The sequence below is a fragment of the Portunus trituberculatus genome, chromosome 37 (genome assembly GCF_017591435.1).
Source record: "Portunus trituberculatus isolate SZX2019 chromosome 37, ASM1759143v1, whole genome shotgun sequence".
Lineage (NCBI taxonomy): Eukaryota > Metazoa > Arthropoda > Malacostraca > Decapoda > Portunidae > Portunus > Portunus trituberculatus.
The window spans coordinates 19,778,739-19,793,525 of NC_059291.1; the positions used below are offsets into that span (position 1 = coordinate 19,778,739).

Sequence of the window (14,787 nt, forward strand, 5' to 3'; positions counted from 1 at the left end):
CAATCTTGCTAAACTATCCTGAACATCTCAGCTGGACTAGAGTTTATAATCAAGAATATTTCCATTTGTAATGAACACAATAAATGCACAAATGGTATCTTATTACCTGATAAATTATGATTTATCAGCAATAAACTATATCAGCACATTAACAAAGGACAAGGTTGCCAAAACAATACACACACACACACACACACACGGTAGCCCGGTAGCTCAGTGGTTAGAGCGCTGGCTTCACAAGCCAGATAACCGGGGTTCGATTCCCCGGCCGGGTGGAGATATTTGGGTGTCTCTCCTTTCACGTGTAACCCCTGTTCACCTAGCAGTGAGTAGGTACGGGATGTAAATCGAGGAGTTGTGACCTTGTTGTCCCGGTGTGTGGTGTGTGCCTGGTCTCAGACCTATCCCAAGATCGGAAATAATGAGCTCTGAGCTCGCTCCGTAGGGTAACGTCTGGCTGTCTCGTCAGAGACTGCAGCAGATCAAACAGTGAATACACACACACACACACACACACACACACACACACACACACACACACACACACACACACACACACACACACACATAAATCTATTTGCGGACGATGCAAAACTGTGCAGAGTTATAAAGCAAAAAGAGGATTGTGAAATACTACAGGAAGACCTAAATAAGATCTGGAAATGGAGTAAAAAGTGGGAGATGGAATTCAATGTAGACAAAAGCCATGTCATGGAAATGGGAAAGAGTGAAAGATGACCATTGGGAATCTATAAGATGGGAGATGGAGTAGAACTAGAGAAAGTAAAAAAAGGAAAAGGACTTGAGAGTGACGATGGAAGAAAACAATCAACCGGTACGCCATATTGATAGACATATAATTTACTAAGGAATATTGGATTATCATTTCACTACATGGACAAAGAAATGATGAAGAAATTGATAAGTACCATAATAAGATTGGAATATGCAAGAGTTGTGTGGACCCCCCATAAAAAGAAACACATAAGGAAGTTGGAGAGACTACAAAAAATGGCTACAAGAATGGTTCCAGAATTTGAAGGGATGACATATGAGGAGAGACTAAAGGCTATGGATCTACCAACCCTGGAACAGAGAAGGGAGAGAGGGGATCTGATACAAGTTTATAAATTGATTAACGGAATGGATCAAGTGGATAATGAGAAACTGATCCTGAGAGAAGAATATGACATTCAAAGCACAAGATCGCATAGTAAAAACTGAGGAAGGGAAATGTCTGAGAGGTGTTAAAAAATATAGTTTCCCACAAAAATGTGTTAAGACTTGGAACAGTTTGAGTGAGTAAGTGGTGTCAGCAAAGAGCGTGCATAGTTTTAAAGAAAAATTGGATAAGTGTAGATATGGAGACGGGGCTACAGGAGCATAAAGCCCGAGCCCTGTAAAACTACAACTAGGTAAATACACAAAGGTCGGTGTTGGGACTTATACTTTTCTCGCCAGATGGAGTAAACAGTTACATGAACCTATTTGCAGATGATGCCAAGCTACTTGTAAACAAAAGACAAGGAGATCTGTGAAATATTACAGGAGGACCCTAACAAGATCTGGAGGTGGAATAGGAAGTGGGAGATGGAATTCAATGTGGATAAAAGTCACGTTATGAAATTGGGAAGGAGTGGAAGATGACTGGAGGGGATCTACAAGATGGGAGATAGTGTAGAATTGAAGAAAGTTAACAAAGAAAGAGGCCTAGGAGTGACTTTACAAGAGAATAGTCAACAGGATAGCCATGCGGACAAATTATTTGGCGAGACATACAATTTGGTAAGGAATATCAGATTGGCTTTTCACTACATGTATAAAAGATGGCAACAAAAATAGTACCAGAGCTAAGAGGGATGACATGTGAGTAGAGACTGAGGGCTTTGGATCTACCAACACTGGAGCAGAGAGGAGAGAGGAGGGACCTAATACAAGTCTATAAACTAATGAATGGAATGAATATAGTAGATAACAAGGAGCTGTTACTAAGAGATGAAGTCACCAGTAGAAGCATAAGATGTCATGGTAAAAAGTTGATGCTTCAAGGACATAAAAAAATTCAGCTCTCCACAAAGAAGTATAGCGGCATGGAATAGCCTGAGTGAAGATGTAAGTGTCAGCAAGGAGTTTGCATAGCTTTAAAGAAAAGTTGGACAAATGTAGATATGGAGACGGGTCCACATGAGTATAATGCCTGGGCCCCGTAAAACTACAACTGGGTAAATAAATAAACACACACACACACACACACACCGTAGTGTAGTGGTTAGCACACTCGACTCACAATCGAGAGGGCCGGGTTCGAGTCCTGGCGCGGCGAGGCAAATGGGCAAGCCTCTTAATGTGTAGCCCCTGTTCACCTAGCAGTAAATAGGTACGGGATATAACTCGAGGGGTTGTGGCCTTGCTTTCCCGGTGTGTGTTGTGTGTGATGTGGTCTCAGTCCTACCCGAAGATCGGTCTATGAGCTCTGAGCTCGCTTCGTAATGGGAAAGACTGGCTGGGTGACCAGCAGGCAACCGTGGTGAATTACACACACACACAACAGCAGCAAGTAGAGGATGTAACTCACCTCGGTCGCCTGCTGGTCACCCAGCCAGTCTTCTCCATTACGGAGCGAGCTCAGAGCTCATAGACTGAAGAGGGCATGCAGGATAATTCTTGGTCCTGCTTACACTAACTATGACCACACCCTGACCACCATGAGCTTCCCCAGACTCTCTACCAGACACCAAGAGGTCCTCGTAAAACTGGGCAGAGACCTGCAGGGTCACTTGTGTCTTCACCATCTCCTCCTTTCTGACGCTCCTCACCCATTCTGTGCCACACGTCACCACAATGTGGTTATGCTCATAAGAGACCCTTGAATTGACTTATCACAACAGTGCCATACCTACTATGGTGCGAGCCATAAACCACTAGGCTAATATACTACTCTTAAGCCTCCCCCCCATTGTATATTTTCAGTATGTATGTACTGCAATTTCTAATAAACTGTATTATTATTATTATTATTATTATTATTATTATTATTATTATTATTATTATTATTATTATTATTATTATTATTATTATTATTATTATTATTATTACACACACACACACACACACACACACACACACACACACACACACACACACACACACACACACACACACACACACACTCACTCAGTTAAAAAGGAAAAGGACTTAGGAGTGACGATGGAAGAAAACAATCAACCAATAAGCCATATTGATAAAAGTTTTAGAGAAACATATAATTTGCTGAGGAATATTGGAGTAGCATTTCACTACATGGACAAAGAAATGATGAAGAAATTGATAAATACTATAATAAGACCTAGATTGAATATGCAGGAGTAGTGTGGACCCCTCATAAAAAGAAACACATAAGGAAATTGGAGAGGCTACAAAAAATGGCTACAAGAATGGTCCCAGAACATGAAGGGATGACATATGAGGAGAGACTAAAGGCTATGGATCTACCAACCTTGGAACAAAGAAGGGAGAGAGGAGACCTGATACAAGTCTATAAATTGATCAACGGAATGGACCAAGTGGATAATGAGAAACTGATCCTGAGAGAAGAATATGACACCCGAAGCACAAGATCGCATAGTAAAAAGCTGAGAAAGGGAAGATGTCTGAGAGATATAAAAAAATATAGTTTCCCGCAGAGATGTATTGAGACGTGGAACAGTTTAGATGAAGTAGTGTCTGCAACGAGTGTGCACACTTTTAAAGTAAGATTGGATAAGTGTAGATATGGAGACGGGGCCACACGAGCATAAAGCCCAGGCCCTGTAAAACTACAACTAGGTAAAACTACAACTACAACTAGGTAAATACACACACAGAGACACACATTGGTTTGTTGTAAAACACTAAAAAGTATGGAGAAATGATAGAAAAGATAAAGGAGGTGGTGGTATAATGGTTCTTACTAAGGAAGATCTGATAGTGAAGAGGTGAACTATAGTAAGAGAAATGAGGAAGTGATAAGTATGCTTATAACAGATGGCAAGAGGGACATTAATATTATAACAGTATACATACCACCCAGAACCGATGCTTGGGAATATGAACAGTACCAAATGGTGATGAGAAATACTCTAGACAAAATGAAGCAAGAACTCATCAGAAAGGATAGAGTGATGATAGTCGGAGACTTTAATTGTAAAGAAATAGTGTGGGAAGACTACGAAGTGGTGAACGGTGGTGAGTGGGCAGAGGAATTGTTAAAGGTAGCAACAAATAACTTGATGACACAGTGGATGAGATCACCAACAAGGTGCAGTGGACAAGATGTTGCAGCAAGGTTGGATTTGGTATTTACCAGGGGCATCTCTCTAAAAGAGGAAATTGAACATAAATGTCCCTTGGGGAGAAGCGATCATGATGTCCTAAGCTTTGAGCTGGATATGGCATTAAGCACAAATAAGATTGTGGAATGCAGGGAGGAAAAATTAAATTATATTAGGGCAAATTATAACCATATAAGGGAGTTCTTTAACGAAATTGACTGGTCCGTGGTATACCAGGAAAGGGATATGCAATTGAAATACAATAAATTTATGGATTTGTATAACTCTTCTGTGAAAAAGTTTGTGCCATATTACAGAAAGATAATAATAAACAGTGGTTTAATAGAAATTGTGAAAAAGCAAAAAAGAACAAAGAAAAGGCATGGAAGAAACTTAAGAAAAACAGTGATGTATTATCAAGAGAAGTTTACAAAACAGCAAGGAATAGATATGTTGAAGTAAGGAGAACAGCACAGAAGGATATGAACAGAGGGTGGTGGAAAACTGTGATAGTGACCCAAAAATGTTTTACAAATTCATAAATGGAAAACTAGATATAAGGGAGGCAATAGAAAAGGTAAAAACGGGAAGAAGTATATGAGATGCTAGAGATATAGCTGAAATTTTGAACGACAACTTTTGCAAAGTGTTTACAAAGGAGGAGCATTTTATGGGAGGAAGGCCTACGGAAATAAAGCAAATGCAGGACATCATGGTTACTAAGGAAGATGTAAGGAAAATTATAAGCAATCTGGATATTAATAAATCAATGGGGCCTGATGGCATATCTGGGAGGTTGCTAAATGAGTGTAAGGATCAATTGTTGAACTCCGTATTTGATATTGTGGAAACCTCCATACGAACAGGAATAGTCCCGAAAGAGTGGAAAAGGGCTGACATTGTGCCTATATATAAGAATGGTAGTAGGATGGAACCGCTAAATTATAGACCAGCATCGTTAACTAGTATATTGTGCAAGGTATGTGAAGAAGTAATTAAAGCTAAAAGGAGTGAGTATCTAGAAAGTGAAAATATTCTGAGTGAAAGGCAGTATGGTTTCAGAAAAGGAAGATTGTGCGTATCCAATTTATTATGTTTTTATTCAAGAGTGACTGACATACTACAACATAGAGAGGGATGGTTGGATGCTATCTACCTGGACTTGAGAAAGGCCTTTGATAAAGTACCCCACAATAGACTAATGTGGAAACTAAAGAAGATTGGAGGAGTAAATGATAAACTAGCAAAATGGATGGAAAATTACTTGTAGTGGGAAGAGAAATGAGAACAGTGGTGAGAGGAAGGAAGTCTGAGTGGAAGAAGGTAACCAGTGGAGTTCCACAAGGGTCAGTGCTTGGTCCCATCATGTTTTTTATTTATGTTAATGATATGCCAGTAGGAATTGACAGTTACATGAATATGTTTGTGGACGATACTAAAATTATGAGGAGAGTAAGGAATGTGGAAGATTGTAACAAGTTACAGGAAGATCTTGATAAAGTATATGAGTGGAGTAAGGAGTGGCAGATGGAATTTAATATAGACAAGACCCATGTTATGAAAATGGGAAGAAGTAGATACAGACCAAACTGGGATTACAGGCTGGGTGATGAGAAAATTTGAGAGACCAATGAGGAAAAAGACTTAGGAGTAACCTTGCAAAACACTTTGTCACCGGAGAAACACATTAACAAGATTTTTTTGAAAACATATAACATGCTTCAAAATATTGGTCTTGCATTCCACTACCTAGATGAAGGAATGATGAAGAATATATTATGTACCTTGACCCCAGTTAGAATATGCAGCTTGTCTGGTCACCGCATATGAAGAAAAATGTGAAGAAGGTAGAAAGGGTACAGAGGCTGGCAACAAGGATGGTACCAGGACTCAGGGAGTTAGACTATGAGGAAAGACTGAGGAAGCTGGGGCTGACCACATTAGAAGAGAGAAGAACACGAGGAGACATGATAACTATGTATAAATTGGTGAACAAGATTGACATACTGGACAGAGAGTTGATAAAGGTGACCACAAGTAATCATCTCAGAGGACATGGAAAAAGCTAATAAAGACATCTGTCTAAATGACGTGAGAAAATACAGTTTCCGCATCGTAACATTGATAAGTGGAATAAACTGAGCAGTGATGTCGTTGACGGTGTGTGTCAATCAGATGAAAGAGAGATATGACAGGAATGGACAAGGAGACAGGACACAGAGAGCTTAGCTCGGGCCCTGTAATACACAAATAGGTAAATACACACACACACACACACATTGGTTAGACACTGGCACAAGCCAGAGGACCGGGTTCGATTCCCTGGCCGGGTGGAGATATTTGGGTGTGTCTCCTTTCACGTAGACCCTGTTCACCTAGCAGTGAGTGGAGGGATGTAAATCGAGGAGTTGTGACCTTGTTGTCCCGGTGTGTGGTGTGTGCCTGGTCTCAGGCCTATACGAAGATTGGAAATAATGAGCTCTGAGCTCGTTCCGTAGGGTAACGTCTGGCTGTCTCGTCAGAGACTGCAGCAGATCAAACAGTGAAACACACAAGCTACAGGTAGATCTTGACAAAATATATGAGTGGAGTAAAGAGTGGCAGATGGAATTCAATATAAACAAGAGCCATGTTATGAAAATGGGAAGAAGTAGATACAGACCAAACAGGGATTACAGGCTGGGTGGTGAGAAGATTGAACAGACCAATGAGGAGAAAGACTTAGGAGTAACCATGCAAAACACTCTGTCACCGGAGAAACACATTAACAAGATATTTTGGAAAACATATAACATGCTCTAAAATATTGGCCTTGCACTCCACTACCTAGATGAAGGAATGATGAAAAAGATATTATGCACCTTAATAAGATCCCAGTTAGAATATGCAGATGTCTGGTCACACATATGAAGAAAAATGTGAAGAAGGTGGAAAGGGTACAGAGGCTGGCAACACGGATGGTACCAGGACTCAGGGAGTTAGACTATGAGGAAAGACTGAGGAAGCTGGGGCTGACCATACTAGAAGAGAGAAGAACAAGAGGAGACATGATAACTATGTATAAATTGGTGAACAACATTGACATACTGGACAGAGAATAGATAAAGGTGACCGCAAGTACTTATCTCCGAGGACATGAAAAAAAATAATAAAGGACATCTGTCTAAATGACGTGAGAAAGTACAGTTTCCCGCATCGTAGTACTGATAAGTGGAATAAACTGAGCAGTGATGTCGTTGATGCGGTGTGTGTTAATCAGATGAAAGAGAGATATGACAGGAGTGGACAAGGAGACAGGACACAAAGAGCTTAGCTCGGGCCCTGTAATATACAAATAGGTAAATACAAATAAGTAAATACACACACACACACACACACACACACACACACACACACACACACACACACACACACACACAGAGTTATAAAGCAAAAGGAGGATTGTGAAATACTGCAAGAAGACCTAAATAAGATCTGGGAATGGAGTAAGAAGTGGGAAATGGAATTTAATGTGAACAAAAGCCATGTCATGGAAATGGGAAAGAGTGAAAGACGACCTGTGGGAATCTATAAGATGGGAGATGGAGTAGAACTGGAGAAAGTCAAAAAGGAAAAGGACTTAGGAGTGACGATGGAAGAAAACAATCAACCAGTAAGCCATATTGATAGAATCTTTAGAGAAACATATAATTTGCTGAGGAATATTGAAGTAGCATTTCACTACATGGACAAAGAAATGATGAAGAAATTGATAAATACTATAATAAGACCCAGATTTGAATATGCAGGAGTAGTGTGGACCCCTCATAAAAAGAAACACATAAGGAAATTGGAGAGGCTACAAAAAATGGCTACAAGAATGGTCCCAGAACTTGAAGGGATGACATGATGAGGAGAGATGGATCTACCAACCTTGGAACAAAGAAGGAGAGAGGGACCTGATACAAGTCTATAAATTGATCAACGGAATGGACCAAGTGGATAATGAGAAACTGATCTTGAAAGAAGAATATGACAAAGCATAAGATCGCATAGTAAAAAGCTGAGAAAGGAAGATGTCTGAGAGATATAAAAAATATAGTTTCAGAGATGTATTGAGACGTGGAACAGTTTAGATGAAGAAGTAGTGTCTGCAACGAGTGTGCACACTTTTAAAATAAGATTGGATAAGTGTAGATATGGAGACGGGCCACACGAGCATAAAGCCCAGGCCCTGTACAAAACTACAACTACACACACACACACACACACACACACACACACACACACACACACACACACACACACACACACACGTCCCACAAGGCTCAGTGCTGGCACCAATACTTTTCCTGGTATATATTAATGACATGCCAAAGGAGTAAACAGTTATATTAATTTGTTTTGGATGATGCGAAGTTGTGTAGGTGTGTGAAGAGTGAAGAAGATTGTGAAATTTTACAGGCAGACCTGGATAAGATTTGGGAGTGGAGCAAGAGGTGGCAAATGGAATTTAATCTGAGCAAAAGTCATGTGATGGAGATGGGAAAGAGTGGAAGACGGCCAAGAGGGTCATAAGATGGGTGAAGAAGTAGTGTTGAAAAAGGTGGAAAAGGAAAAGGATTTGGGAGTGATAATACAAGACCATGGGCAGTTTGAGGCTCATATTGATAAGATGTTTGGAGAAACGTATAATTTGATAAAAATATTGGATTAGCCTTCCATTATATGGATAAAGATATGATGAAGAAATTAATTAGTATGGTAATTAGACCAAGATTGGAATATGCTGGAGTGGTTTGGTCCCCTTATAAAAAGAAGCATATAAGGAAGTTGGAGAGATTGCAGAGAATGGCAACAAAAATGGTTCCGGAATTGGCAGAAATGACCTATGAGGAGAGATTAAAAGAAATGAATTTGCCTACCTTGGAACAAAGAAGAGAAAGAGGAGATTTAATACAGGTTTATAAACTGTTGAATGGACTGGATGAAGTGGATAATGAGCAAATGATGTTGAGAGAGGAAAACTTAAGTAGAACTACAAGATCGCATAGTAAAAAGATAGCCAAGGAAGCTTGAAGGATGTGAAAAAATATAGTTTCCCACAAAGATGTGTGGAGGTGTGGAATGGTTTGAGTGAGGAGGTGGTGTCAGCAAGGAGTGTGCATAGTTTTAAAGGAAAGTTGGATGTGTGTAGATATGGAGACGGGGCCACACGAGTATGATACCCAGGCCCTGTAAAATTACAACTAGGTGAATGCACACACACACTTTTCAGAGAGACAAATATTTTGCTAAGGAATATTGGATTAGCATTTCACTACATGGACAAAGAAATGATGAAGAAATTGATAAGTACTATAATAAGACCCAGATTGGAATATGTAGGAGTTGTGTGGACCCCCCATAAAAAGAAACACATAAGGAAGTTGGAGAGACTACAAAAAATGGCTACAAGAATGGTTCCAGAATTTGAAGGGATGACATATGAGGAGAGACTAAAGGCTATGCATCTACCAACCCTGGAACAGAGAAGGGAGAGAGGGGATCTGATACAAGTTTATAAATTGATTAACGGAATGGACCAAGTGGATAATGAGAAACTGATCCTGAGAGAAGAATATGACATTAGAAGCACAAGATCACAAAGTAAAAAGCTGAGAAAGGGAAGATGTCTGAGAGATGTTAGATATTGGAAATGGTAAACACAACTAGGTAAATACACACTGTTTAAATTTAAATTCTTCTCATGATCTTTGTCTTTTGTGGGGTGAAGGAAATTTTACTGACTGCACTTGTTAGAGCATCAGCTGCACAAGTATGACTGGGCATGGTTGTGTATATGTAATTAGTGAGGATCTGCTTTTCCATTTAAGAAATCAGATTATTTGGAGTAAGAGAGCATAAAGCGTAAGACTTGATGCACATCTAGATTGCCTCACTTCCAGCTTCCAATGAGGCAAGTAGCTTTTATTTCACCATTTTTTTGGGGGGGGTGGGGGAAGAGAGGGGGAGGTTGTTTAAAGCTATATGAATTCAAATTAAGGTGCTTTTATGCTGTATGAGTTTTTTGGGGAATTGTGAAATTTTGAAGTGTTGATTAATTAGCTTATTAAGGAAATACGTACTATATTATACATGTATAAATACAAACTAGTTTATAATTTGATATACTGAATTTCATGGCTCATCTTGCTCACACATTTTTATTTTAATTTACTTTTTTTTGTTTATACATTTATTCATTGATGTATTTTATTGTTGAAAAGGTGTTATGTAAAATTGGAACTTTTTTTTATGAAAAAGATGATGGAATGGCAGCTGAACAAATTATCCTAATTTGAAAGTTTACATATTTGTTTGATTTCTGGAGTGGTCTTTGTCATATAGATTTCATTGGGAATCAATAAGATTTAAGGTACTGTATTTAGCAAACAAATGCAATTGCTAGGTTTCTTCTTCATTACAGAATTATTTCGTCAATCATACCCAAGCACAGAATCTCTGCCCACGACTGTGTCTTCCCGCTCCAAGGTTTCCACCCAGCCCTCAGACCTGGAGCCAACATATCCTCCCCTCCCTCCATATCCTCCCCCATCTCCTACTTCACCCCCACCCTATAGTTTTGTTTCACGGGACCAGTCTTTTGATAGTGGAAATGGGGGGACCCACCCAAGGGACGGGGCATCTTCCCCATCCTTGCGTGACAGACCTCCTCCCCCATATTCTTTTGCCCCACGCACCCTGCCCCATGACATGAACAAGCCTCAACCTGCCCCCAGACACCAGTTCTTTAAGGCAGAGAGCTTGACGCTTGAACATGGGGCCTCTGACAGAGACTACCACCTGATGCCAGACCGTGCTGACAGGGGTGAATATCCTCTCTTAGTTTATTACACTATGGTGCACATTATTTATGATTTGGCTTGTCACTGTAAAATCGTTTACCTTAGCTTGATACTGTCTGTTACACCAATACCTCCATCATCCAGAATTAATTCAAATTTATTGATAGAGGAAGCAAGATTGTTGTTGCTGTGTTTATCTTGGGGAAAAAAAAAAAAAACACAGACATGTGAATAGTTCCTGATTTTCAGGTTGAAGTTTAAAGATCACAGCCCAAATGCCTGTCTGAAAGGGCTACTTGGTCCTGCCAGTTTTACTAAGTAATATAAATTGGCAAAGCTTGTATCTCAAACATATTGCAATTATGAATGTATTTCCAGACAAAACTTGAATCCTTAAGGCTGCAAATAAGTGCATTCAGTTGATGAGTATATACTCAGTTTCTTTCCAAAACAATCTAATTTTTCCCTGTAATGTTCAGAATCCTTAGTCTAAAACTGATTATTTAAATAATTGTAGATGTTATTTCTTCAAAATGTTCTATGGTGTGTTCTTATCACCAAAGTAATATACATATTTTCCTTTGAGTGACCCATATATATATATATATATATATATATATATATATATATATATATATATATATATATATATATATATATATATATATATAATTCTTCCTATGCTGAATGAGGCTTTATTTTTTATGAGCCATGAAGATCTCTCAGCATTTTTCCTGAATTGTAAGATAGTTTATACACATTAACCACCATCCTTCACCTCACATTACCATTGTGGTGTCCTCTTCCTGTATTGTGCCCCTGCCCCAGTCAGACCTTACAGTTGAGTTGCTTCAAAATACTATTGATATAACTTGAATCTCTTGATAAGATATGTGTATCTTGAAGGGAATACCTCTGTAAAATATCCTTCTGAGAGGCATTGTCTGATCTTTGGCCCTGCAGCTGCCCGGATGAGTGAGGTTCATGTGTATGCACAGTATTCTTCTGGTATAAAGTTTTCTTTAAGCAAAATATTTATTTATTTGTAGTTGCACTGATATATTGTGATTGCTGCTTTGCATGAGCATTATTTGTCTGCATGTGTTTGATGGGTGTATTTATAGTACAAAGCAAAGGATATATTTGATGGACTGGTGATTCCATGCCGTATTTAAAGTTGTGCTCTGAATATTAATGCCTTTCCATATGACTTATGATTTGTCACAAACTGTTTTAACACACTTGTTAAATTATTATTTATATTGACGGTCTTTACTCTAAATTTTTGGCAGCTTATTGAATGATACAAACATCAGGTGCTTGTACACTATCTCAAGCCAAACGAGAGAATGATCCAAATGGTTTCGCTTAATTCTCAAAAACTGCAATTCAAGATCAAATAATATTATATATATATATATATATATATATATATATATATATATATATATATATATATATATATATATATATATATAGCTTCTAAATATGATATATGAATAGTATTGTCATGCATTTTAAAGCATAAGTAGTATAGTTGATAAAATTTCAGTTTCAATAGTGTTGACACTGTATATGAAGAATTTAATTTATCTAACAATTAAACATGCATCCATAGTATTTTTGTAAAGAATTTCTACTGGGAATGCTATTATTTTCAGAATAAGTTGTAATCTGTTACTTCTTAAGATAATGTGATGTAATTATGTAATGTGAAGCAAAAAAAAAAAAAAAAAATAGTGTTTATACTTCATATTTTGCTTATGGCATTTCTATACATGATTATCTGACTGCAAAAAATAACAGACATATCTTTTTTTCCACTCTGTTGTTTGTGAATGAATTTTATCTCCTTTCTGGGATCTTAGAAAATTTTACATTGCAGCATAATTCAATAAATAATCAATATAGATTAACAATACCTGCAGTCTTTTGAAGACAGAATTCAATAGTTAAGGTTCTAGTGCTGTTATTTATTCTCTTTTTATCTGAGGAAATTCATGACTAGATTTTAAACTTAGATATTGAGAAAACCAATATTGTGTAGCAGCCTTCTTGGTTATCTCTTTGTCTTGTGTTTTTGAGGCAATTCTTACTTTTTTTTAGTCTTCTCTTGGGTATGCCCTATGAGTTAAGTGATGCTGCTCCTGAAAGTGTTAAAGTTGATGTTGGATAAGAACAATTAGCAGACAATAATAATGTTGGTTATATCATTGTTGTTCTTTAAGGAAGATATAACATATTTTCCTCTTAATTATATTTGAAAAATTTATCATGAGGATGAAAAATTAACTTTTATGAAATAGTATTGAATGATTGAACTTTTTAGCTATCATATTGTCACCAGAAATAATGAATTGTTATTTACAGTAAAACCACCAAGAAAACGACTACTTTTCTGTTAGTGAATAATGTTTTCCAACTCAAGATCTATTTGTGACAAACACACACACACACACACACACACACACACACACACACACACACACACACACACACACACACACACACACACACACACACACACACACACACACACACACACACACACACACACACAACACACACACAAAAAAACACAAACAAACACAACAAAAAAACACAAAACAAAAAAAAAAAACAAACACACACAACACACACACACACAACAAACAACACACACAACACACACAAAAACACACACACACACACACACACACACACACACACACACACACACACACACACACACACACACACACACACACACACACACACACACACACACACACACACACACACACACACACACACACACACACACACACACACACACACACACACACACACACACACACACACACACACACACACACACACACACACACACACACACACACACACACACACACACACACACACACACACACACACACACACACACACACACACACACACACACACACACACACACACACACACACACACACACACACACACACACACACTTGTGTAACTAATTTATTGAGTTTCTATTCTAGAATAGTTGATAGAGTACAAGAGAGAGAGGGATGGGTTGACTGCATCTACTTGGATTTAAAAAGGCGTTTGACAAAGTGCCACACGCAAGATTGCTGTGGAAGTTAGAGGAGAAGGGTGGCTTAAAAGAAAGCACATTGAGATGGATAGAAAATTATTTGAGGGGGAGAGAAATAAGGACGGTAGTTAAAGATATGAAGTCCAAGTGGAGAGCAGTAGAAAGCGGAGTGCCACAGGGGTCAGTATTGGCACCAATACTTTTCCTCATTTATATTAACGACATGCCAGAAGGAGTGAACAGCTACATAAATTTGTTTGTGGATGATATGAAACTGTGCAGAGTTATAAAGCAAAAGGAGGATTGTGAAATACTGCAAGAAGACCTAAATAAGATCTGGGAATGGAGTAAGAAGTGGGAAATGGAATTCAATGTGAACAAAAGCCATGTCATGGAAATGAGAAGGAGTGAAAGACGACCTATGGGAATCTATAAGATGGGAGATGGTGTAGAACTGGAGAAAGTCAAAAAGGAAAAGGACTTAGGAGTGACGATGGAAGAAAACAATCAACCAGTAAGCCATATTGATAGAATTTTTAGAGAAACATATAATTTGCTGAGGAATATTGGAGTA

At 38.4% G+C, this 14,787-nt stretch overlaps 1 protein-coding gene across 1 annotated transcript in view; it reads left to right on the plus strand.

The window, feature by feature from the left end:
• LOC123514151 (rho GTPase-activating protein 190-like) overlaps positions 1 to 14,787 on the plus strand; it is a 523,040-nt gene that overhangs the window by 262,925 nt on the left and 245,328 nt on the right. Inside the window, exon 20 of the mRNA XM_045271800.1 lies at positions 10,759 to 11,160. Coding sequence (XP_045127735.1) covers positions 10,759 to 11,160 — 402 coding nt within the window. The remainder of the gene's footprint in view (positions 1 to 10,758; positions 11,161 to 14,787) is intronic.